This window comes from Cetorhinus maximus, chromosome 19, assembly GCF_964194155.1.
Source record: "Cetorhinus maximus chromosome 19, sCetMax3.hap1.1, whole genome shotgun sequence".
Classification (NCBI taxonomy): domain Eukaryota; kingdom Metazoa; phylum Chordata; class Chondrichthyes; order Lamniformes; family Cetorhinidae; genus Cetorhinus; species Cetorhinus maximus.
Genome location: NC_135897.1, coordinates 51,224,482 through 51,252,142, shown reverse-complemented (window position 1 = coordinate 51,252,142; position 27,661 = coordinate 51,224,482). Strand labels below are relative to the sequence as shown.

General features: G+C 44.0%; 1 protein-coding gene across 3 annotated transcripts in view; it reads right to left on the bottom strand.

The window, feature by feature from the left end:
• The window catches only part of LOC144693794 (uncharacterized), a 456,645-nt gene extending 429,401 nt beyond the window's left edge, over nt 1-27,244 (bottom strand). For all 3 annotated transcript variants that reach the window (XM_078563834.1, XM_078563835.1, XM_078563833.1), the window contains exon 1: nt 25,467-27,244. In XM_078563834.1, coding sequence (XP_078419960.1) covers nt 25,467-25,587 — 121 coding nt within the window. In that variant the 5' untranslated portion in view covers nt 25,588-27,244. The remainder of the gene's footprint in view (nt 1-25,466) is intronic.
• Nucleotides 27,245-27,661: the final 417 nt, after the last annotated feature.

Genomic DNA, 27,661 nt, shown 5'->3' with positions numbered 1-27,661 from the left:
AACTATATTGCCATTCCTTCACTGTCGCTGGGTCGAATCCTGGAACTCCCTCCCTGACAGCACTGTGGGTGTACCTACACCACTTGGACTGCACTGCAGGGGTTTAAGAAGGCAGCTCAACACACCTTCTCAAGAGCAATTAGGGTTGGGCAATAAAAATGCTGGCCTAGCCAACGATGCCACATCTCATGAAAGAATAATAAAAAAAAACATTATTGGGGTATAGTATTTGCTCCAGGTGAAAGTTGCCAGCTTACTGGAAAATAAATAATCTTATGTTGTAAAACAAAATTGCTGACCGGATTTTGTGCGGTTGCAAAATAATTTCCAGAGCTGGGTGGCATAACAGGAACAGGGAAGAGAGCCTTCACCACTAGTGATAATTTCAGCAAGACACTAAACTTCCTTTTTGCAATCAAATAAAAATTAATCATATCTTGCTCCCAGTACAAAGTCAGAAAAGGAGATAACATTCTGACTGGAGGTGAAAGATCACTACTTTTAGAATTGATTCAACTACACAATCTATACTTTTCAGATGTCATTTCTCCATTTGGATGGAAGCATTTATTGGATATTTGCAAATGAATGGCTGAAAATGAATTTTTAAAAATTATTCATTCACGGGATGTGGGCTTCGCTGGCTGGGCCAGCATTAATTGCCCATCCCTAGTTGCCCTTGAGAAAGTGGTGGTGAGCTGTCTTCTTGTCCTTCTAGATGGTAGTGGTCATGGGTTTGGAAGGTGCTGTTTAAGGAGCATTGGTGAATTTCTGCAGTGCATCTTGTAGATGATACACACTGCCGCTACTGCGTCGGTAGTAGAGGGAGTGAACGTTTGTTGATGTGGTGCCAATCAAGAAGGCTGCTTTGTCCTGGATGGTGTCAAGTTTCTTGAGTGTTGTGAGAGCTGCACTCATCCAGGCAAGTGTGGAGTATTCCATCACACTCCTGACTTTTGCCTTGTGGACGGCAGACAGGCTTTGGGGAGTCAGGAGGTGAGTTACTCATCGCAGGATTCCTAGCCTCTGACCTGCTCTTGTAGCCACAGTATTTATTTGGCTATTCCAGTTCAGTTTCTGACCAATGGTAACTCTCAGGGTGTTGACAGTGGGGGATTCAGCAATGGTAATGCTATCGAACGTCAAGGGGCGATGGTTAGATTCTCTCTTGTTGGAGATGGTCATTGCCTGGCACTTGTGTGGCACAAATGTTACTTGACACTTGTTAGCCCAAGCCTGGATATTGTCCGGGTCTTGCTGCATTTGGACATGGGCTGTTTCAGTATCTGAGGAGTCGAGAATGGTGCTGAACATTGCACAATCATCAGCGAACATCCCCACTTCTGACCTTATGATGGAAGGAAGGTCATTGATGAAGCAGCTGAAGATAGTTGGGCCGAGGACACTACTCTGAGGAGCTCCTGTAGTGATGTCCTGGAGCTGAGATGACTGACCTCCAACAACCACAACCATCTTCCTTTGTGCAAGGTATGAATCCAACCAGCGGAGATTTTACTTGATTCCCATCAATTGCAGAGTTGCTAGGGCTCCTTGATGCCACACGGTCAAATACGGCCTTGATGTAAAGGGCAGTCACTCTCACCTCACCTCAGAAGTTCAGCGCTTTTGTCCATGTTTGAACCAAGACTATAATGAGCAAGGCTTTAATGAGGTCAGGAGCTGAGTGGCCCTGGCGGAACCCAAACTGGGCGTCAGTGAGCAGGTTATGCTAAGTAAGTGCTGCTTGACAGCACTGTTGATGACGCCTTCCATTACTTTACTGATGATCAAGAGTAGACTGATGGTGCGGTAATTGGCTGGGTTTGATTTGTTCTGCTTTTTGTGTACAGGACATAACTGGGCAATTTTCCACATAGCTAGGTAGATGCCAGGTGTTGCAGCTGTACTAGAACAGCTTGGCTAAGGGTGCAGCAATTTCTGGAGCAGAAGTCTTAGTGCTATTGCTGGAATATTGTCAAGGCTCATAGCCTTTGCAGTATCTAGTGCCTTCAGCCGTTTCTTGATATCATGTGGAGTGAATCAAATTGGCTGAAGACTGGCTGATGCTGGGGACCTCCAGAGGAGGCCAAGATGGATCATCCACTCGGCACCTCTGGCTGAAGATTGTAGCAAGTGCTTCAGCTTTACCTTTTGCACTGATGTGCTGGGCTCCCCCATTATTGAGGATGGGGATATTTGTGGAGCCTCTTCCTCCAGTGAGTTGTTTAATTGTCCACCATCATTCACAACTGGTTGTGGCAGGACTGCAGAGCTTAGATTTGATCCGTTGGTTGTGGGATCGCTTAGCTCTATCACTTGCTGCTTATGCTCTTTGGCTCGCAAGTAGTCCTGTGTTATAGCTTCACCAAGCTGACAACTCATTTTTAGGTATGCCTGTTGCTGCTCCTGGCATGCCCTCCTGCACTCTTTGTTGAAGCAGGGTTGATCCCCTGGCTTGATGATAATGGTAGAGTGGGGAATGTGCTGGGCCATGAGGTTACAGATTGTGTTAAAACTGTTATATTTATAAGAATTTTACTACTCTGACGCTTTTAGATGGCATGGTATGGAACAGTCATTGTTTTAGTTGGCTAAAATGAAAAGGAAAAGCATATTTAATGTTTATTATATTTAAAATTTAATATATTTATCAACTAAATTAAAATTAGCATGATTTCACTTAGGATTAGAACTAAAATATTGGTCAGAAGTCTGCAACCTTTGGAATAATGTTGAAAATTGTAACTGGCAAATAAAGGCATCACCAGTACCAGTTTATTATTTCTCCATGCTTCTAGTGACCATCAAAACAATTAATTTTTTTACATAAAATAAATGTGATAAAAATCCCTGAAGGCAAATGAAAATGTGGAAAGTTATTACCATGATTAAAATTTAGGACAACATGCTAGGCTAAATCTAGAGCTCACTTTTCTGAAGAAAACGATTAAAAGCAAAAAAAGTTAAGCCAATAGAATATCTGTTTCTAGGACAGAAATTGTACTGAGCAATACAGAACAGAAGGAGGACAGGTAGTTCAATTTCTATCTAACACTTCACAGATTATTTCAATTGTGGCAGCTGTCGAGCAATACAGTAGGCATTTCATGATTGCACTGGAAGTGTGGATGGACAACAGGTAATTAGCAACTCTGTTATGATAACCCTCTGGCTGAACATATTGTCACATGACGGAAGTGCCAAAAAGCTCCTAGTGCCGTGCATTTATGCCTCAGCATAAGCCATTGATTGCAGAAGTGAAAAGTAAAAATAGTAGATTGAAAGGGGAAACAAAAGAATCAAATCTAAAATTTAACCACCGAGAAAGGAGAAATGAAAAACAGGCAACTGCAAAGCCATTGGCAAAGTTTAAAGGCTAATACTTCTGAGTCACAAAAGTTATCTAAATGCAAGAGTTATTGGTTTAGGTGTCCAGGTATACTCCCTATAAGCTGTATTTTTGCAATTTTCTGTCTAATAAATTACAACCAGATTTAAACTGGGGGTTCGATTTCTGTCTTCGGTTCAAGATGGGCAAATAGGACCATTTCCCAACGACGCAGTTCCGACATCTTAAAGTTAGCCCACTCACCCAGTAATTTGTTTTCAGGTGTTGTCTGCAGGCTGCAATTGAGGCAGCCACATCGCAATGTGTCAGTGAAGGCAGGTAGATGGTGAGGCTGAGAGGTTAGAAGACCCGCCTCCATTTACTAGAACATTGGCCCAGTTCAATTCATGCTTGTTAGGCTCGCTAGCCCTCACATTCTTAATGAGGCCATCTGTGAACTGTATGAACAAAAGCAGGTTGAACAGATGACCAGACATTATTCTGCCAGATGGTCTCATTATGAATGCATGGCTGAGCTCCAAGAATGACTAATGAATTCAGCCCAATGAACGACTGTTTACATTGCTGCAAAGCAGACTGCTAGCTATGTTTGGTTTAGAGTTTTTTTAGCTTGAAATAACTTGATCCTTCTTTGAAGTGGTTTTTCAATATCTGTATGTTTATTTGGACAGAATTAAAGGTTTATTCAATAGGGCTTTCATGGTGTGTTTGATTGACTATTTTAAAGGAAAATGGCCACCAGGTGGAGAGCAGATGAGATCCTTTGTTGCCTCTTTTCTGTGAGGCCCACCCCATCTTGTGCACTCAGGCACCTAACAGACCAGCGGTGGGCCTTTCCATGGGATCAGGAACCTTGAGGGTCGAAGTCCCACCTGCCGAGCGTTGCAAACCAGCCAGAGACGAACAGCCCCTTTATACTCCGTAATGACATGGCAAAGGCCATGACTGCTGCCAGTAAAACACCCACTTGGGCCTCAGATCAAGGAGGGACCCAGGCACAGGTGAGTGACAATGGGAAGTAGGTCCGGAAAGAGTTTAGTGAGAGAAGGGGAGGGGAATTATCAGCAAGGGCAGGGGAGTAGCTCTTAGTGGCATTCGATCAGGACTGAGTGCCTTTGAATGAGGGACACCCCCTGCCTTAGGAGTCTGCAAACAAACACACCAGGGTTAATACCAGCTTTGGTGGATAAGGCCCTTAAGTGGGCATTAACTGTGCACTTAGGTATCTCAATAGGCAATGAAGGGGGGACGGGGGAAGGGGGGGCCATACCATGGGCCTTCTCACCCAAGACATATTCGGGATGGAGGCAGGAAGGTGCCACCCACCACCCTCTTACACAATTACATTCCTGCACTCCCCCGCCATTAAAAAATAACTGTTTTGATGGTCACTAGAAACATGTGCGTCATGGGGGGGGGACACTATTCCACCCTTGATCTTTCTTTGAAGTGTTTTTTCAATGTGTGCGCGTATTTGGACAGGATTAAAGGTTTCTTCAATGGGACTTTCATGGGGAAAGGGGGAATTTTTTTCCCAAAGAGAATACTGAATGCCTGATTCTATTTATATTTCATAGGCATTTCAAAGGCTTGCCAGTGTTATTATATGGTTCACTGGTTCTATGCCTAGTCAACACATGAAGAGTGCTTCAAAGGCTTAGAAAATGTTGCAACATTAAATCAATGTGAAAAATCAAACTACAGGATCCCCGACAATATATTCATATCTAATTCTCCATATCGCAGAATGTAGAAGAGGACTTTTAACCACTCGAGTAAGGACTCTAATGCATGTGAACTTTTACACGGTGATGGTCAATTTAATGGTCTCTCACCTTTAAAGGACAGAGCCCTATGATCAATTACTGCAATGAAAATATATACAAATCATTATAAACAATTATATTATGATCATTGAACTTGGCTAGAGCTTTTAAACTTATCTGCCAAAAGGTTCCAGACTCCACAGAAGGCTTCCCTCAAGGTTCACGAACTGACTTACTTGGTGTGGTTCCCATGGATTTCAGGAGCCCACCTGCCTCCAGGAAAATAGCATAACAGGGAAACTAAAGGAAAACTTGAATAACTTGAATTTGCAGCAGGCATTTGAATAGCAAATCTAATGAGCAAGTGCCAAGTCGCAATCCACCAAGCTTCCTGACCTGATGAAAACAGCCGCATGCCTCTCATTTTGTCCTCCTGATGTGCATTTGGTCAGCATCAGGACATGAAAATTCAGTCCTGAGAGCTCTTTGCAATATTTGCTCAACTGATCAAGTGCACATGCAGTCTGTAGCATGGAGCCTTAAGATATCTTGTTTTCCTACCTCACACAGATATCTGCCTCCCAAACTGATGAATCTTTTAATGCAAGTCTACAGATTCTACCTAACGGAATGATAGCAGTTGGTTTATTTGGTTTGACAGCGAAGGAAAAAAAAGTACCAGATGTCATGACACAAGGCAATCAACAATGTTTAACTGATTTCATCGTGACAGCTGTATGAACATTAATGCAGTAACAAGAGATCTAGTATTGCAGACTACAATCTTGATATGGTCAAATTGACAGATGGAGTCAAATAAGCAACAGAATTGAAACATGTTAGAACATCAAAAATGTCAGGGTTTACGACCAATAATCAAGTACCCAGGACAGAATTTGTTAAGTTTACCATATTGCAAGGTAGACAGCAATGTTTTGCTTGGTTTGCAGACAAAATAGTCAATCAGAAAAGAAAGATACAGGGACTGTACTCAAGATTTGTGCAGTCTTTCTCTATAAAACCTCCTTTACAAGTTCTGCTTCAGTATTAATTTTTCAAGTACAGATCAGTAGAGTTTATTTTATTAGCAAAATAAAACTGAGAAAGGAAAATCTAGCATTAACTAATGAAAATATATGGATAGAAATTATTTGACTATAAATCACAGACTTGAGTGAATGGTCTGCACTATTTGTTGCTGTTAAAATCATCTACAGAAAACATTCATTGGCCAACAACTGGGAAAAAGCAGCACGTACCTGGACAATAGCAAAGCCAGTGGAAGTCAAGGTGCATAACAACGCCCCACCCCTCTAAAAAGAACCACGAGATTGGCCAATTTTGTTATTTCAGGACTCAGTCCAAAAGGAATAGAAATAATTTATTCACTTAAAATTTCCTAATCACGACTGTTTGAGTCTGACTTGAGCAGCAACACAGAATGTTGTCATGACTGTGATGAGCGTACAACCATGAGACATTAGCTCTCCAAGCTGAGGATCTCATGCCTTAGATTTTGCCTCTGGGGGCAAGCTGGCAAAATTTGGGCTTATACTTCACCTCTCTAACCCCTCAAGCTGCAGCCCTGTACCTGGATAGTGGCTAAGCAGTTATAAAATAGGAGGCAAGACAGAAGAAAGAACTAGACGGGCATTTATATTTGTTTATGGAAATTCATACCCTGGTTTGAATAAGTAGCTTGAAGCAACTGGTATAGTTAAGAGAAAATCGGGAATCCTGTCAGAAACCATGCTTTTAAAATGCTTTTTTGCCTCACTTCTCTTGACACTTTCCCTTGCCACTTTCCAAACACCAACAAATAGCATATCTGGTATTTTTAGTCAGTCTTTCAAAATGTTTTAATTAACCAGAATACTGGTCAAAAGAGCATAATATTATGTCAGTTTGCTGCTGATTACAGTGATGGAAATGTTGACCCCTCAAAGAGATTTCAATTTTGTAGCAAAGGAATGACAGTGTCAAGTCCCAACTAATTCCAGGACCAGAGTTTGATCTGACGCTCACTAGAAGAGGCTGATCCTCCATGCTTCAGCTCAACACCTATACAATGTAACTTCTGTGCAGCTAAGGGACCGGGAATGCTGGGCACAGACCACATCCTTCATCCTGCCAACCCCCATGCAAAAGTGGCCTCGAGGTTAAGACCTGCCAATATTAAAATCAGTACAGTACAGAGTACGGCTGCAATTGCATTAATTACTTTTTAAAAGTAATAGTTATTGAGGAGATATCAGCTTGTAACGGTACTGCTGCTGCGGCATTTGAAAAGCTTCAAGGAGTCTGGAAAAGCCCCAAATTCTCAATTGCCATACAAGAAAGAATCTATAATGCCTGCATACTAAGTAGGCTGCTGTATGATGCTGAAACTTGGAATACATAGCAGAAGCAGAACTGCAGATTGAATTCATTTCATGGGTGCTGCTCGAGAAAGATCCTTGGGATCTATTGGCAGGAGTACTGCAGCTTTTTGACTTTGAAAGTAACATGGCAATGCTTAAGCAGCATTGACCACAAGGGCTAGGCCATGCCATTAGGGGGAGATGGTAGCATAGTGGCAATGTCACTGGACTATTAATCCAGAGACAGGCTAATTGCTGGGGGATTCGGATTCAAATTCCACCACTGCAGCTGGTGGAATTTAAATTCAATTAATAACACATCTGGAAAAATTTTTTAAAATCTAGTCTCAGTAATAAAAACCCATCTGGTTCACTAATGTCCTTTAGGGAAGGAAATCTGCCATCCTTACCTGGTCTGGCCAACATCCTTCTCCAGACTGTAATATGGCTGACTCTTAACTGCCCTCTGAAATGTTCTCAGCACTCAGTTCAAGGGCAATTAGGGATGGGCAACAAATGCTAGCCTTGCCCATGATGCACACATCCCATGAAAGAATAAAAAAGAGTGGACGATGGATGCCTACCAAAAGATGCATCATAGGGAGAGCTTGCTGATGCCAGAAGACCAGTTGGGTTGCTAAAAATAAGGCCCAAGGATTCATTCGAGCGAGAACATCATTTCACGTAGGACTGACTGCAATAGCTGAGGACAGTCTGCAAATGACCAAAACACTTGGCACAGAAATCTGCATACTGGAACACGGAAAGTTGAATAGCTAGGCCTTCAGATTGTCACAGATAAGCACCATTGCAGGAAGGTGCATGTAGCAGTAGCCACTGCTGAAACTGGACTGTGCTCCCACTTGAAGAGTCACAACAGATGAGCAGTAGATGTGAATCGTCAGCAATGTTGCAAAGCCAAAGAAGAAGAAAATTAGAAACTCAAAGCAAAGTAGCTGTAATATAATAAAATATTGCTTCACCATTAAAAAATTGCAAAAAGAAATTTCTACTTCATGCCCTACACCTTTGCTGGGCCAATGAAAACAAATCTGGGCAAAATTAAATAGTGTGGTTGAATGAGCATGTATTCATCACTACTGTAATTATCTACACTGTTACTTTGGTACAATCATAAAGATACCAATGCAAAATTCTGGAAAGTGACATACTAACAAATTTGTTTCAATGAATCCTCCAATTTATATTATAAACTCTTTAAAAAAATTATCCACTGAATATTGCCCTTTGCACGTGCACTTGTGAATATTTAGTTTGCCCAGCCATTTGTTTCTATTTATAGATTATTCAATTTTCCAGTGCTTTTGGTTTTCAGCTCTGAGGCTACAAAGATTCTAGGAACATTCTGAACACTAAGAAAGCAACTTCACATCCGCAGGCAATGCAGTAGGCTTCCTTCTGTTGCCAGGTGCCAAGCCTGTTTTTGATTAAATTGCTATGTCTTTTCTTTCCTGACAAAGAACAAAGTGGGAGCTCCACTAAGATATTTACAGGGAGGTATTTATGAAATGCCAAAATATGAGAATTCTTACCCAAAATGCAAATACAAACTGTAATTAAAGTATAATATGTTACAAGTTTAAAATAAGTATCAAGAAGCCAGGGCCCTAGTTTAACTTTGCCAGCTTCTTTTCTATGCACTGTCACAACCCTCTTGACCCTACCAGTGAATTAATCACTGTAGCATTTCATTTCCCTGCAGAATGTCCATTCACTCACAAGGTCCTTGTCATCCACAGCCTAAAGAGATGATTCGACTGATATCCTGGCTTTCACCGAATGCCTCATGGACGGTGGCACCTTGCCCCTTCTGGAAGCCTCCCTGCCTGGCTTTATTTTCCACCATATTCCCCTCCCACACTACCATGATGTAACAAATCACAGCTTGGTCCTTCCCTCTACTCCTCTGCTACTGTCCCACTCCTCTCATCTCTCCTTTAAAATCATTGTTGTATACTGCACCATCCGCCAAGCCCCAGCTGAGTTTCACTTCTAGATGCACTCCCTTAGCCTCTGCAGCGAGTGGTTTCTCATCCTTGGTGATTCCCAAACTTAGCTTAGCTTGCTCCTTCTTTACGAAATTTACTGCCCTCCTACCTTTCACATAACCTCTCTACCCATTTTCATGGCCATCTCTCACTGCTTTATCCACTTCCACTGTCTTGATCACTAAGTTGTCTCAATACGCTTACTTGCATCCCCCCATCATTTCTTCAACACACTTCTGTGTTCATCACTTGTCCCCAAGCTATTTAAAACTCCCAACTAGCTAGTTTTTGGCTTTCCATTCACCACAATGTTAATATGCTCAACCACATCCTCACCTCTAACTTTGATGCTTTTTTCCCCCCCAAGTACAACCTTTAATCTCTCCTATTCTGATTCTTCCCCTGGCATTGCCCTATCTTCATTCCATCAAGTAGCATAGACTTGAGCATATCTGGGACACAACCAGTTGATCCATCCATCATCAAATCTGACTGTACCACTATAGGCCTCACTCTCCTCTGCCAAAGCCACCCACCATCAAGGGTCATTCTCAACAGCAAAAATAGCCCTCAGCATTTTTTCCTTCAGTATTAACTTGGTAATTTCAATTACCTTAAACCCCTCTCCTCAAGTGTTTGCTCAACCCTCACCTCCAAGTAGTACGAGGATCTCATGGATGACGACTTTATTGTTATGACCGAGACCATCCACTCAGCTGCATTATTTTCTGCTCTCTCCCTGCAACTTTCCCAGCAGACCAAACTTCTCCACCAGGTTCCCCAGTCCTAATCTATGTCTTTCTCCATTTGCCTTCCATCTCTCTTCATGCATCGGGATGTGGGCATCACTTGCTAGGCCAGCATTTATTGCCCATCCCTAATTACCCTGGATAAGGTGGTGGTGAGCTGCCTTCTTGAACTGCTGCAGTCCCTGTGGTGCAGGTACACCCACAGTACTCTTAGGGAGGGAGTTCCAGGATTTAGTTATCTGTCCATTATTTATCTTGAAAGATTCATCTTTGCTAACCGAGTGAGGTCCGTAAATTTCTTTCAACACAAGGGTGTCTTTGGAGAGTTCCACGCACAGCCACAACCCCTCTTTCTACGTGGTCATGATGCTGCTGCATTTAATGGCATCTTCCCTGATAGCCCAATTATTACACCCTTCCTTTCTCTAATTTGGAAGAGGAGTACTTCTTCAGCTTCCAAAAAGTTTCAGGGTCACATATTTACTTCTTTAACTCCACATGATTAGCTTGGATGCATTTGCATGCCCAGTAATTATTAGGTAATATTCTCACCTAATTGGTCATGCCATATTTGTGCATATTAAGTTGTCAAATAAATAGCGGTGCTTCCTCTGCCCTTTGACATGGCTATTTTTTTACAATTCTTTCACGGGATGTGGGCATCGCTGCCTAGGCCAGCATTTTTATTGTCCATCCCTAACTGCTCTCAAGAAGGTGGTGGTGAGCTGCCTTCTTGAACCGCTGCAGTCCTTGTGGCGTAGGTACACCCGTAGTGCTGTTAGGGAGGAAGTTCCAGGATTTTGATCCATTGAGAGTGAAGAAATGGCAATATATTGCCAAGTCAGGATAGTGTGTAGCTTGGAGGAGAACTTGCAGGTGGTGGTGCTCCCATGCATCTGCTGCCCCTGTCCTTCTAGTTGTTAGAGGTCATGGGTTTGGAAGGTGCTGGCTGAGGAGCCTTGGTGAGTTGCTGCAATGCATCTTGTAGATGGTACCCACTGCTGCCACTGTGCATCGGTGGTGGAGTGAGTGGATGGGGTGCAAAATAAGCAAGCTGTTTTGTCCTGGGTGGTGTTAAGCTTCTTGAGTGTTGTTGGAGCTGTACTCATCCAGGCAAGTGGGGAGTATTCCATTACATTCCTGACTTGTGCCTTGTAGATGGTGGACAGACTTTGGGGAGTCAAGAAGTGAGTTACTCATCACAGAATTCCCAGCCTCTGACCTGCTCCTGTAGCCATAGTACTTATATGGCTGGTCCAGTTCAGGTTCTGGTTAATGGTAACCCCCAGGATGTTGATGGTGGGGGATTCAGCAATGGTAATACCAATGAATATCAAGGGGAGATTGTTGGATTCTCTCTTGTTGGAGATGGTCTTTGCCTGGCATTTGTGTGGCGCATAAGTTACTTGCCACTCATCAGCCCAAGCCTGTATATTTGCCTATGTTTGGATCAAGGCTGTAATGTGGTCAGGTGCTGAGTGACTCTGGCGGAACCCAAACCGAGCATCAGCAGGCAGGTTATTGATGAGTACATGCCACTTAATAACACTGCTGATGACAACTTCCATCACTTTGCTGATGACTGAAAGTAGACTGATGCTTTCGTATTTGGCCGGGTTGGATTTGACCGGCTTTTTGCGAACACAACATACCTGGGCAATTTTCCACATTGCTGGGTACGTGTCAATGTTTTACCTGTACTTGGCTAGGGGAGTGGCTAGCTCTGGAGCACAAGCCTTTGCTATATCCAGTGCCTTCAGCCATTTCTTGATATCACGTGGAGTGAATCAAATTGGCTGAAGACTGGCATCTATCATGCTGGTGACATTACAAGGAGGCCAAGATGGATCACCTGCCTGGCACTTCTGGCTGAAGATTGTTACAAATGTTTCAACCTCATCTTTTACACTGATGTACTGGGCTCCCCCATCATTGAGGATGGGGATATTTGTGGAGCTTGCTCCTCCAGTGAATTGGTTAGTTGTCCACCACCATTCATGACTGGGTTTAGCAGGACTGCAGAGCTTAGATCTGATCCATTGGTTGTGGGGTTAGTTCACTTAGTTCTGTCTATCACTTGCTGCTTTCGCTGTTTGGCACGCAAGTAATCCTGTGTTAGAGCTTCACCAGGTTGACACCTCATTTTTAGGTATGCCTGGTGCTGCTCCTGGCATGCCCTCCTGCACTCTTCATTGAACTAGGGCTGAGCACCCAGTTTGATGGTAATGGTGGAGTGAGGGCTACACTGGGCCATCAGGTTACAGAATGTGGTTGTATACAATTCTGCTGCTGCTCATGGCCCATAGCACCTCACGATGCCCAGTTTTGAGTTGTTGGATCTGTTTAAAATCTATCCCATTTAGCACGATGGTTGTGTGATGACGGGATTTTGTCTCCACAAGGACTGTGCGGTGGTCAGTCTTACCTACATTGTCATTGACAGATGCATCTGTAGATTGGTGGGGAAGATGTCAAGTATATTTTTCCCTCTTGTTGGTTCCCTCACCAGCTGCTGCAGACCCAGACTAGCAGCTATGGCCTTTAGGTCTCGGGGGCTAGGTCGGCCGTGATGCTGCCGAGTTACTCTTGAGCCAGAATCTTCTGTTTGGTATGCGGGGGTGGGTCCCGCACGCTGACGCTTAAAATGACGGGTGGTGACGTCAGGCACGGGTCCCGATGTCACCGCACGTCATTCTGATCTTCAATTCGGCAGGCGCGCACCAGCGTCGGCTACGCGTCCACCAAGCTGTCAAAGGCCTGTTAAGACCATTAATCACCTAAGGTTGGCAGGCAGGCGAAGTGCCCAGGCGGCCTTCGCATTTTTCATGGAACCTCACCCACGAGCAGGATGAGGTTTCATGAAGGGCTTATAACTTAAATAAAAATTATTATAATTCATGAACATGTCCCAGCTCATGTGACACTGTCACATGAGGGGACACGTCTAAATAAGTTTTGAAAATTCTTTTTTTCAATTTTTCATAATCAAATTAATCTCCCCGAGGCAGCTCTGTGCTTCAGGGAGATTTCTGCGCTCTTTCGTGCGCATGCCCTGACTCTTCCTCCTCCCTCCACCCACACAGGTAGCACTGAGCACTTCCGGGTGCACGACATGCTGGGCGGGTCTTAATCGGCCCGCCCATGTAAATTGGCGGTGCGCAGCCGATCACGGGTGACGATCGGCTCCGCACCCACCCATGCCCGCTCCCAACCGGCCCACCAAACAGGGAAAACATTCTCCCCTTGATAATGGACATTGAAGGCTCCTACCCAGGGTATATCCTATGTTCTTGCTGCACTCAATGCTTCCTCCAAGTGGTGTTCAACATTGAGGAGTGCTGATTCATCAACTGAGAGCAAGAGGGTGGTGGGTTATAATCAGCAGGAAGTTTCCTTGCCCATGTTTTAACTGATGTTATGAGACTTCATGGGGTCCAGAGTCAATGTTGAGGACTCCCAGGGTAACTCCTTCCCGATTGTGTACCACTGTGCTGCTACCTCTGGTGGGTCTGTCCTGCCCATGGTACAGGGATGGTGGTGGTGGTGGTGGTATCTGTAAGGTATGATTCTGTGAGTATGATGATGTCAGGCTGTTGCTTGACTAGTCTTATGGGACAGCTCTTCCAATTTTGACATAAACTTCCAGATGTCAGCAAGAAGGACTTTGCAGGGTCGACAGGGCTGGATTTGCTATTATGATTTCCGGTGCTCCGTCAAGTTTCATTCCTTTTTGTTGACTTTGTAGCAATGTTTACAACTGAGTGACTTGCTAGGTCATTTCAGGGAACATTTAAGAGTCAACCACACTGCTGTGGCTCTGGAGTCACTTGTAGGCCAGACCAGGTTAAGGATGGCAGATTTCCTTCCCTGAAGGTTGTTAGTGAATCAGATGGGTTATTACGACAATCAACAATGGTTTTATGGTCACCGTTACTGAGGCTAGTTTTTTTAAATTGCAGATTATCCATTGAATTCAAATTCCACAGCCGCTGCGGTGGGACTTGAACCAATGTCCCCGAAGCATTAGTCTGGGCCACAGGATTACTAGTCCAGTGATATTACCACTATGCCACCACCTTCCCATTATGTTAAGTGGAAGGATGGACTGGTAGGAAGGCATCATCCACTAGAATTCTGGATGGTCACATCTCGTTCGCCAATGTTTTGCAATGGTAGAAGCGAGGCTAGCAAAGATGTTTGAGGCCAAGCTCACGCCCTTGGAGCACTGAGAAGTGGACAGGCAACTTCAGCAATCTTTGAGATATTGGTCTGGAAAAGACATATTTTTTTCCTTCTGCTGGACAAACTGGCTTTATAAAAAAACTCAGGATCACTTTTCCCTAACTCCCCAACATGCCACCCAAGGCCATAGGCTTTTGACTTCATATAAGTTAGCTAACCTTGAAAGCACACTGGGAGTGTCATACACTGGAATCCTGCTCCCCCTCAGTTATAGCAACACCACAGGATCACAGATTGCAGCTCAATTATGAATATTTCAGATACACAAAGACTATTCCCAGCAAGCATTAAATCATAACATTGGGCAGGTGATCCACACAAACTGCTGGGAAATGTCATAAATGGTGCTTACTCGTTTTCTACAAGGTTTCGGACTATAGGTAGATAATCAGGAAAATCCTTATGGTAATTCAACCTCAGAGTCCCTTATGGTTTTGGACTAAAGAGATTCCGTCTGTCATAGTACCATCTAAAATCTGGGTGGCACAGATTAAACGACCTTTCAGCTCTCTTGAAGGGAGTATATAGTCCTATTGAAAGAAATAACCAGCGTGGCAGAGAACAACAAGCAAAGTAGATTACCAAAACTGATTCTTTAAGTGCAAAAGCATCACCAAAACTTCATTAGCAATCAATTTATCAGGCACTCCATCAGGTAGCTACTTAAATCACACTAATTTACTGTCCAGTGTCAAACTTGACCAGCAGCTTCCAAAGCCCCCTCTGTCCTCTTAGACATTGCCCATGTTGTTTCTTTAACATTTTCCCAGAATTTTGCCTTATGACAGCTATCATGTCTCTTGCTGCTTTGCTTGGACCAAAATTCACATAGGATCGTTGGTAAAACATTGGGTGGAATTTTGTGGACCCCACCGCCCCCCCAAACCTCCCAACCCCATGGCAAGTACAGTGGCGGCTGCGTTTAATCAGGGATTTTGCACAGCCTTCCCACGCCTGCTGCCACTCGAGGCCCTTAACTGGGCAATTAATACCCACTTAAGAGTCTCATCCCACCGCTGCTGGTATTAACATAGCAGTGGACGTGGGAAGCAGGGAGCATGTTAAGCAAACCCATGCAGACCCATAACAGGAAGGAGGGCCCTGCTGAGAGCCAACCCCTGCCCTTGCTGCAGACCCCCTTTCCCACAACCCCACCCCATCATCATTCACCTATGGCCTGGGATCCAGCGACGATCCTGGACCTTGGGTGGGTGCCCAGTTGTGCTGCCATTCAACGGAACTGCTGGCCTCTGATTTGCTGGAAGCACTTTGCAGGAAGGACTTCCACCCCCAGGGTCCTTGATATCAGGGAAGGCCCGCTGCTGTGCAGTTAAGTTTCTAGGTAGTACTTTATTCAGCGGGCCTTCCCTAAAAGAGGTGATGTGGGGCTTTCTCCAGCTCCCATTGCCTCCATTCAATACTGCTCATTGTCTGTGATGGTCTCATTCAGAGAATGCAGGATGATCCTGGCAAAGACCTTGCCAACAACAAATAGGAAACTTGTGTTGTGGTAGTCTTTCACACTCAAAATAACTACATTTATGGTTAAACAAAGTGACAAACAACAGCAGCATTTATTCTTGCACGGAATGTGAGTGTCACTGGCTGGCCAGCATTTATTTCCCATCCCTAATTGCCCTTGAGAAGGCAGTGGTGAGCTGCCCTCTTGAACTACAACAGTCAATGTGTATAGGTGCATCTACAGTGCTGTTAGGAAGGGAGTTTCAGGATTTTGACCCAGCGACAGTGAAGGAACGGTGATATACTTCCAAAGTCAGGATGGTGTGTGGTTTGGAGGGGAACCTGTACGTGGTGGTGTTCCCAAGCATCTGCTGCCCTTGCTCTTCAAGGTGGGAGAGGTTGCGGGTTTGGAAAGTGCTTTTGAAATAGGCTTGATGAGTTGCTGCAGTCCATCTTGTAGATGGTGCACACTGCTGCCACTGTGTGTTGGTGCTGAAGGGAGTGAATGTTTAAGATGATGGATGGGTTGCCAACTAAGTGGGCTGCTTGTGTCGGCTTCTTGAGTGGTGTTGGAGCTGCACTCATTCAGGCAAATGGAGAGTATTCCATCACACTCCTGACTTGGGCCTTGTAGATGTTGGACAGGCTTTGGGGAGTCATGAGGTGAATTACCTGCCACAGAAGTTCCAGCCTCTAACCTGCTCTTGTAGCCACAGTGTTTATATAGCTGGTCCAATTCAGTTTTTGGTCAATGGTAACTCCCAGGATGTTGATGTTAGGGGATTCAGCAGCGGCAATGCCATTGAGTGGTGAGATTCTCTCTTGTTGGAGATGGTCATTGCATGGCACTTGTGTGGTGTGAATGTTACTTGCATTTATATACCACCTTTAACATAGTGATGGAATCTGTAGTTTTCAAGCTTATATTTTTTGAGAGAGACCCTAATTGAAAAGGGAAACTGAGGAAGGAAACTGACCCTTCCAGTTTCTAAGGAAACTAAGGCTGAACCTGAGATTGGAAACCAAAACTTCTGGGGAAACTGAAACTGGTTGAAACCATATAACTGGAAACAACCATCAGAGCTCAGATGACCCCAGTGGTGCAGGCTGAAGGTGATGGAAGCTAGATCCAGGGGCTTAGAATTGGCAAACATGCAGTTGATGTAATTGTTTCTGTTACTTGAAGATAACATTGGTGGATCTACACCATCCAGAATGTCGTAAGCAGAGTTGAGGAGGTTCTGCACTTGTGCTAATTTTGGTGAAGATCTTGTTGTTTTTGCACTGCTGTCAGCTGGGGATCAGGTTAAATCCTAGAAGAAGAGGAGCCCAAATTCTTCATGAGGAAGAAAGTCACAAAGTCCTTTAAAATTCTGAGATTGATGACATAAATTCTGAGTGGACTGCTGAATCAATTCGTAAGATGCCTTAGCTGTACCTGCCAGTTAATGTGCTATATATAGTTTATTGTCGACTGCAATGTGCCTGTAATTCATACTTAACTTATGATGATTCTGGGTTTTTGAGCGTAGGTTGTTATCCATGATAGTATTTAGTGTTTGCTTTGTTTGATTCTTGCATAGTAAAAATTATTTTGTTTTAAATCGTGGAATCTTCTGGCTTCATTTTAAAAATATGTTCCTGGTCTTAACTGAGATCATGACATAGTAAAACATCCTAAGGTACTTCACAGGATCATTACCAGACAAAATTTGTGATTGAACCAAAGGAGGATATATTAGGACAGGAGAGCAAAAGTTTTGTCAAAACGATAAGTTTAAAAAGAAGACAGAGAGGTTTATGGGTATCCAGAGCTGGGTGTCTAGACAGCTGAAGGCGCTGTAACAAACACAGGAAATAAGAGATACAAAAGAGGCCAGAGTTGGAGGAAGACAAAGCTCTCAGAGGGTTATAAAGTTGGAGGAGGTGACCAAAATAGGATGAAGTGTGGCTATGGAGGGATTGGGGAAGTAGAGAGGGACTTAAACTAAACAAGAGGGGTGAAGAATCAAGCTTGGGTAGGGGTAGCAATTCAAGGTTAAGTCTCAAGGCAGGAGAGCAAAGTAGTAATATGAGAAATGAGGGTCAGAGAGAAAAAACCCAAAAATACAGAACGGTCAAGACTAGATGTTACAAGGGTGACAAAAAGACAAAGCTGAAGGCTCACTATCTGAATGCATATGCCATTACTAACAAAGTAAATTAACTGATGGCCTACATTGAAGTAAACAAATACGATCTGATAGCAAATATGGAGACGTGGCTGCAGGGTGACAAAGATTGGGTTCATAATATTGAGGGGCACATGACATCCAAGAAGAATAGGAAGCTAAGTAAAGGTGGAGGGGTATTGGTGCAATAGTTAGAGATGACCTCGGTTCAGGAGATCAGGATGTAGAATCAGTTAGGGTGGAGTTTAGGAATAGTAGGGGAAAAAAATTTATTAGTGGGAGTGGTCCACAGGCTCCCTAACAGCAGCCTCAATGTAGGGCAAAGTATTCAAGAGAAAATATTGTGTGCTTGTGATGAAGGGACAGCAATAATCATGGGTGATTTTAATCTACATATAAACTGGAAAAATCAGATTGGCAGTAGTAGCCTGGATGAGGAGTTCTTAGGATGCTTTCGAGATAGTTTCTTAGAGCAGCATGTTTTAAAACCAGCCAGAGAGCAGGTTATATTAAATTTGGTATTGTGTAATGTGACAGGATTAATTAATGAGCTCAGAGTAAAGGCACCACTAGGTAGCAGTGACCACAATATGAATTTTACATCCAGTTTGAAAGAGAGAAGAGTGGGTCTAAGACTAGTATCTTAAACTTAAATAAGGGCAACTATGTGGGGATGAAAGCTGAGCTAGCTGAAGTGAACTGGGAAACTAAGCTCGAGGATAGATATATAGAGAAGCAGTGGCAGGCATTTAAGGGGATATTTCAGAGTATTCAGAACAAGTACATTCCTACTATAAAGAAAAACTCTAAGGTGGGGACCCACCATCCATAGTTAACTAAAGAATTTAAGGAAAGCATCAAACTTAAGGAAAAAGCATACAACTCCACAAAGATGAGAGGCAGGACAGATGATTAGACAGAATATAAAGAATGGTAGAGAATGGCTGAAAGGTTAACCAGGAGAAAGAAAATAGAGTGTGAGAGGAAGCTAGCTAGAAATGTAAAAGCCGATAGCAAGAGTTTCTACAGGTACTTAAAAAGGAAAAGAGTAAGTAAAGTGAATGTTGGTCCTCTGGAGAGTGACAGTGGAGAGTTAATAGTAGATAATAAGGAAATGGCAGAAGAAATGAACAAAAATTTTGCTTCTGTGTTCACTATGGAGGATGCAAAAAGCATTCCAGTAATAGCTTTAAATCGGGAGGTGAACGGGAGAAAGAAACTTGTTGAAATTGAAATCACTAGGGAAACAGTACCGAGCAAACTAATGGAGCTGCGGGCTGGCAACTCTCTGGGTCCCAATGGACTACATCCTAGGGTCTTAGAGAGGTGGCTAATGAGGTAGTCGATGAGCTGCCATTAATTTTCTAAAATTCGCTAGATTCTGGAAAGGTTCCACAGATTGGAAAGTAGCAAATATAACCCCTCAATTCAAGAAGGGAGGGAGGCAGAAAACAGGAAACTATAGGCCAGCTAGCTTGACATCTGTCGTGGGGAAGTTATTAGAATTGATCATTAAGGAGGTTATTGCTGGGCATTTAGAAGAGCTCAAGGTAATTGGGAAGAGTAAGCATGGTTTTGTGAAAGGAAAATCATGTTTAACCAATTTAATGGAGTTTTTTGAAGGAGTAACATGCGCTATGGATAAAGGGAATCCGATAGACGTACTGTACTTGGATTTCCAGAAGGCACTTGATAAGGTTACTACAGAAAATAAAAGTGCATGGTGTAGGGGGTGACATATTAGCAGGGATAGAAGATTGGCAGAAAGCAGAAAGTATGCATTATTGGTCTTTTTCTGATAGGCAGGATGTGACGAGTGGAGTCCCACAGAGGTCTGTAATGGGGCCTCAACTTTTTTATGATTTACAGCAATGACTTAGGTGAGGGGAGTGAAGACATGGTAGTTAAATTTTCAGATGACAAAGATAGGTAGGAAAGTATGTTGTGAAGAAAGCAAGAGGAGGTTGCAGACAGGTTGAGTGAGTGGGCAAAGATCTGGCAAATGGAGTTTAATGTGGGAAAATGCGAAGTTGTTCACTTTGGCAGGAAGAATAAAAAAGAGTATTACTTAAATGAAGAACGGCTGGCTGCACAATTCTGAGGTGCAGCGGGATCTAGGTATTCTAGTCCATGAGTCACTAGTCCATGAGTCACAAAAAGTTAGTCTGCTGGTACAGCAAGTAATTAAAAAGGCTAATGCAATGCTATCCTTTATTATGAGAGGGATTGAACATAAGAGTAAGGATGTTATGCTTCGGTTATACAGGGCATTGGTGAGACCACACCTGTGTGCAGTTTTGGTCTTATTTAAGGAAAGATGAAAATGCATTGGAGGCAGTTCAAAGGAGGTTTACTAGATTGAAACCTGGAATAAGTGGGTTGTCTTATGATGAAAGGTTGGACAGGATGGGCTTATTTCCACTGGAGTTTAGAAGAGTGAGGGGTGATTTGATTAAAGTATACAAAATCCTGAACGGCTTTGAAAGGTAGACATCGAAAAGATGTTTCCTCTTGTGGGTGAATTCAGAACTAGGGGGCACTGTTTAAAAATGAGGTTTCACCCTTTTAGGACAGAGATGAGGAGAAATTGTTTCTCTCAGAGGGTTGTGTGTCTTTGGAACTCTGCCTCAGAAGGTGGTGGAGGTGGAGTCATCGAATATTTTTAAGGCAGAGGTAGATAGATTCTTGTTAAGCAAAGGATTCAAAGGTTATCAGGGTTAGATGGGAATGTGAAAATCAAAACACAAGATCATTCTTATTGAATGGCAGAGCAGGATTGAGGGGCCAAATGGTCTACTTCTGTTCCTATTTATGTTAGGTTCTTAGTTGAACATAAGGAAGAAAATTTTGAATTTGAGACATTGCTGCCCTATGAGTCAATGAGGACAGGGATACCAGTGCAAGACACCTGGTGCGAGATAAGATATGAACAAGAGTTTTGGATGAAGTGAAGTTTACAGAGGAAGATAGAAAGCTGATCAGGACAGCAATGGAAAAGTTGAAGCACTTATAAATCTAGGGATAATTGTTGTTATGGCGGATGACAACCAGGGACCTGGGTTCGAATCCCACTACGGCAGATGGTGGCATTTGAATTCAATAAAAATCTGGAATTAAAAGTCTGATAATGACCATGAAACCACTGTCAACTGTCATTAAAAAAAAAGCTGGTTCATTAATGTCCTTTAGGAAAGGAAACCTGCCATCCTTACCTGGTCTGGCCTACATGTGACTCCAGACCCATAGCAATGTGGTTGACTCTTAAATGCCCTCTGAAATGGCCAAGCAAGCCATTGTGTATCAATCCGCTAAAAAAATCTAAAAGGAATGGAACCAGACAGACCACCTGGCATCAAACTAGACACGGGAAATGACAATGGCATACACAGGTCTGTCAATCCTACAAAGTCTTCCTTACTAACATCAGGGGCAAGTGCCAAATTTGGGACGGCTTCTCACAGACTAGTCAAGCAAAAGCCTGACACAGTCATACTCACAAAATCATACCTTACAGATAATGTCCCAGACATCACAGTCACCATTCCCTTGGTATGTCCTCTCTCATTGGCAGGACAGACCCAGCAGAAGTAGCAGCACAGTGGTATACAGTCGGGAGGGAGTTGCTCTGGGAGTCCTCAACATCATCTCTGGACCCCATGAAGTCTCATGACAACAGGTATGGGCAAGGAAACCACCTGCTGATTACCACGTATGGTCCACCCTCAGCTGATGAATCAGTACTCCTCCACTTGGAGGAAGTACTGAAGGTGGCAAGGGCAAAGAATGTACTCTAGGCGGGCCCTTCAAAGTCCATCACCAAGAGTGGCTCAACAGCACCACCACAGACCGAGCTGACTGAGTCCTAAGGGATATAGCTGCTAGACTGGGTCTGCGATCGGTGGTGAGGGAACCAACAAGGGGGAAAAACATACTTGACCTCATCCTCGCCAACATGCCTGCCGCAGATGCATCTGTCCATGACGGTATCGGTAGGAGTGACGACCGCATGGTCCATGTAGAGACGAAGTCCCGTCTTCACACTGAGGATACCCTCCAGCATGTTATGTGGCACTACCACCGCGCTAAATGGGATCGACTTCGAACAGATCTAGCAACTCAAGACTGGGCATCCATGGGGTGCTGCAGGCCATCAGCAGCAGTAGAATTATACAAAACCACAATCTGTAACCTCATGGCCCGGCATATCCCCCAACCTACCATTACCACCAAGCCAGGGGATCAACCGTGGTTCAATGAAGAGTGCAAGAGTGCATGTCAGGTGCAGCACCAGCCATAACTAAAAATGAGGTATCAACCTGGTGAAGCAACAACATAGGACTACTTGCATGCCAAACAGCATAAACAGTAAGTGATAGACAGAGCCAAGTGATTATACAACTAACTGGTCAGATCTAAGCTCTGCAGTCCTGCCACATCGACTCATGAATGGTGATGGACAATTAAACAACTCACTGGAGGTGGTGGCTCCACATACATCCCATTCTTGATGATGGGGGAGCCCAGCACATCAGTGCAAAAGATAAGGCTGAAGCATTTGCAAGAATCTTCAGCCAGAAGCGTCGAGTGGATGATCAACCTCGGCCTCCTCCAGATGTCCCCAGCAGCACGGATGCCTTCAGCCAATTTGAATCACTCTACATGATATCAAGAAATGGCTGAAGGCACTGGATACCGCAAAGACTATGGGCCCTGACAATATTCCGGCAATAGTACTGAAGACTTGTGCTCCAGAACTTGCCCTGCCCCTAGCCAAGCTTTCTCAGTACAGCAACAACACTGGCATCTTCTAGGCAATGTGGAAAATTGCCCAGGTATGTCCTGTACACAAAAAGCAGGACAAATCCAACACAGCCAATTACCGCCCTATTGGTTACTCTCTATCATTAGTAAAGTGATGGAAGGGGCCATCAACGTGCTATCAAGTGGCACTTGCTTATCAATAACTTGCTCCCTGATGCTCAGTTTGGGTTCCGCCAGGGCCACTTAGCTCATTACAGCCTTGGTTGAAACATGGACAAAAGAGCTGAACTCCAGAGGTGAGGTGACAATGGCTTCCCTTGACATCAAGGCAGTATTTGACCAAGTGTGGCATCAAGGGGCCCTAGCAAAAGTGAAGTCAATGGGAATCAGGGGGAAAACTCTCTACCGGTTGGAGTCATACCCGGCACAAAGGAAACTGGTTGTGATTGTTGGAGGTCAATTATCTCAGTTCCAGGACATCACTGCAGGATTTTCTTAGGGTAGTGTCTTAGGCCCAACCATCTTCAGCTGCTTCATCGATGACCTTCCTTCCATCATAAGTCAGAAGTGGGGATGTTTGCTGATGATTGCAAAATGTTCAGCACCATTCGCAGCTCCTCCAATACTGAAGCAGTCTATGTCCAAATGCAACAAGACCTGGACAATATCCAGGCTTGGGCTGACAAGTTGCAGGTAACATTCACGTCACACAAGTGCGAGGCAATGACCATCTCCAACAAGAGAGAACCTAACCATTGCCACTTGACATTCAACGACATTACCATCGCTGAATCCCCCACTATCAACATCCTGGGGGTCACCCCCAGAAACTGAATTTGACCAGCCATACAAATATGCGGCTACAACAGCAGGTCAGGGGCTAGCAACGGGTAACTCACCTCCTGACTTCCCAAAGCCTGGCCACCATCTACAAGACACAAGTCAGGAGTGTGATGGAATGCACTCCACTTGCCTGGATGAATGCAGCTCCAACAACACCATCCAGGACAAAGCAGCCCACTTGATTCACACCACATCCACAAACATTCCCTCTCTCCACCACCGACGCAGAGTAGCAGCAGTGTGTACCATCTACAAGGTGCACTGCAGGAACTCAAGGTGCAGGAAGGCTACACCTTCCAAACCCATGACCACTACTATCTAGAAGGACAAGGGCAGTAGACACATGGGAACACCAACACCTGCAAGTTCCCCTCCAAGCCACACACCATCCTGACTTTGAAATATATCACCGTTCCTTCACTGTCACTGGGTCAAAATCCTGTAACTCTCTCCCTAACAGCACAGGTGGGTGTACCACATGGGCTGCAGCAGTTCAAGAAGGCAGCTCACCACCGCCTTCTGAAGAGCAATTGGGGATGAGCAATAAATGCTGGCCTAGCCAGCAATGCCCAAATCCCATGAATGAATAAAAAAGGCACATGGGCAGGATCACAACTGGAAACTAGATGTCCTCCTGAAGCAAAGCCATTAAGCAGTATCAAACTGAACATTTTTTTAAAAAAGTTCAATAAATGAGAATTTAAATATGTGGCATTATCAACTTTCTGAAGATGTACAGAAGTTAGATTGCTCGCTAATTCAGTGTATTAGGTATCTCCTTCCACCAACAAGCCACAAATCCAAAGCATTCTTGGAATTACCATCTGTATCAGTTAATCTTCATCATGAGCTATTGAACAAAGAATATGATTTATGTGGAAATGTCACATGAAAATTGCCTGGTGAGATCAAAAAAATATCTCAAGCGCCAGTACAATAAGGATATTATTCCACCAGCAAATGCATCGAAAATATGACTGGGCGCATTTCACATGCAAGGAGATAGCCTGGGGTTTATATCTTATAATCTTCTGCTTTGTTTGGGGCTATTTTGAACAATATAGCAATTTATTGCAGTTAAACACTACAGAAAATTATGCCACCTCCTCAAAGCAATTCATCTGACGTGTCTACCAGAGACACAAAATATCTTTTGATGACAAGTTGAGCATAGTGTACCTATCTCACGTGATCAGAAAGGTTGACAACGAGAAAGTCACATTGTGCTGTAGCATTCTTTTATTCTAATCTATATGAAAGGAGTTTGAGTTTTATAATTATGAATCTTTTATCAGGACAAGTATCTCATACCAGTATCTCTTTCATCGTACCAAATTTCAAAGAAAGATTTTTTTTTTAAAGAGCGCATCCAATCTTCTTTTGAAGAGCTACAACCTGCAAAATAAAATTCATGTTATATAATTATAAATGATTCCTAACAATCATCCGAATGTCAACTGTAGACAAAAAAAAGTACGCTTTATCCTGGGGTTTCGAAATCTCACTGGATTGTAGTTTAAGTCAGGAAAATAAAATTGCATCTCCCAGAATACTTAACCAGTTCCGTCGATGCCACGTAGTGTATTTAGAAAATATGTCGCCAATAACGGGTGACATTTCTTCGTTTTATATTTATATTAACTATGGGAGCTGGCTGAACACCAGCGGTTTAATAAAGCGTGTGGACAGTAGTTTGTAGTGCAGGCTCTTATAGCAGCAATATACATGATGACACGCTGCATATAAATGACTTACAGCATTGCAGATAGATTAGTCGGAGTTTCCAAGGTCTGTCCTCGTTCTTTCTGGTGGTTTTCAAGGATAAAGGTGTGTAAGTATCTCTTGAGGAGGTGCTGTGCCTCTGCTCAGGTGCCATTGCTTCTCCTCTCCAGCCCGGAGACTCCCAGCAAACAGAAGCAAAGAGCGTGACATGCGCTTACCGCCCCAGCGCTGCGGGAGACAGCAGCTGAGGACGCACCATCCTGTGCTTTCATCATACTTGCTGCCTTGGGTTGTTTATTCATCCTGAATCTTCGTGGCTTGGATGAAAAGTAGGCGTTGAGAGCAGAACGTCTGAATTGTTTGCAACGTGTTTCCACTCCAGTTTTATAGATCTAGCAAATATTATTGTTACTGAGAAAAGATTATGGCCGCAAATTTGGGGCTCTGCTGGTGAATCGCGCGCCGGAGGATCTGAGACCGGGGCCCGGCCGCCAGCAGCTGCACGCTCTGACGCTCAGCACGGGCTTGTGTGGTGTGTCCACCGGGGCATACACAGTGGCATCAGTCAGCCTCCTCGGTTGATTTGACTCGGGTTCTGCCAGTTTGGACTGTCCGGGGTCTGAATATCACTCTCCTTTCACTCAGAGCTGAAAAAAAGGATATACCTCACTAGCATTATTTAAGGGGCCATCCATCCAACTTGTAGATGATTATGCCTTCGATTTACTCCTGCCAAGTTTGTGGACGTGCTGTGATGTGTTCTTGGAGGAGTTTTTGGTGACTTGAATTTTGAAGGGAGTATTGCTACATCCTGACAGGGAGGTTAGAAGAGATTCCTATCTCCTCAACAAGAAAGCCTGCTATAGTTATTAAGGCCATAGTTGCAGTCCCTCCTGGGTCGCAACAAAACAATGTCATGGAGCACAGGCAGCAGATAGGGGAAAACTGTGCACAAAGTGAAGAGGAGGGCGGCTATTAACACGTAGCCCCACCAACCTCAGGTATTCAGAGAGCACTTCTACCTCCACCTCAGCCAGGAGCAGAGAGAGGCAGCTGTGATTCATCAAGGAGGTGGTGACTGAACTGTGGCATCTCAACAGGACATCGAGCCATATAGCAGGGCACTGCTCTGGACAAGCTGTGTGTGAGCTGCTACTGAGATTCCCCTAAGACCTCATCCCATTATTACCATTGCTCCATAAACCACACCTTTCAATCCATCTGCTGCCTACCCTCACAGCATCCTCTTGTTTAAAACACTGGCATTAAAGCTACCGACAGGCTGTACCATGGCTGGTAGAAGGCTGCTGACTTTCACTGGGGGAGATTGCATTTGGCCCCTGTTTCAGACAGTGTCATCTTGGTATATGACAGCAATCTGGACTGGCTCGAGGCAACAGCAAGGTGGAGTGGCGGTGGTGGGAGCATGAATGGTGTCATCGTGAGAGAGGACAATAGATTCATACTTCATGGAACCACAGCCAATCCCCAGGATTACAGATCAGGATTATTATATGCGAATAATGTCTTAGATTGCTGGACCGATTTGAGAGACTGCATGCCCCTTTGAGCACACTGACCTTGATCAAACATTTGAGGTCATTAAGCTTCTTGTGGCACTGTTGCCAGGTTCTCAGGCCAAACTTTGGGAATTGACCACCTATTCCTATTCCCTTCTCAGGGTGTGACTTGAGGGCCTCCTGGTCTCACACAGAAACATAGTTCCTCTCCTTTGAATGCCTCCAGCGCTGTGTCAGAGACCCTGGGAGTCCACTGTCTTGGCTACTGATGTACCTCTCCTTGTAGCCACTTACTCCATAAAAAAAAATGCAATCTCTGTATAATGAATGCAGCTCCACTTTAAGGCAGACTGTCTGTCTTTAAGACATGCAGGCTCAATGAGACAAGCACTAGCCACACGTGCTGCTGGTTCCCCTTTTCAGTATGCAGCCAGTCAACAGAATGGGTCGGATTAAGTTGCACACTTGAAATCGTTCAAATGCGGAAGCAGAATGAAGTTTGCAACATGACTGAGTATGGGATAATTGCAAACTTACATCCCTGCCATGCCTGAAAACAGAGGTACCTGAATTTTTCCCCTTATGTTTTTAGCTTTCATTACCTAATTTCCAGTATCTACTTGTGTGACAATTTTAAAAGCAACCCTGTTGTGAAGTTTTCAGGCTGGAACCACTTCTACTTCGAAATGTAAATTTGATGTTGTCTGT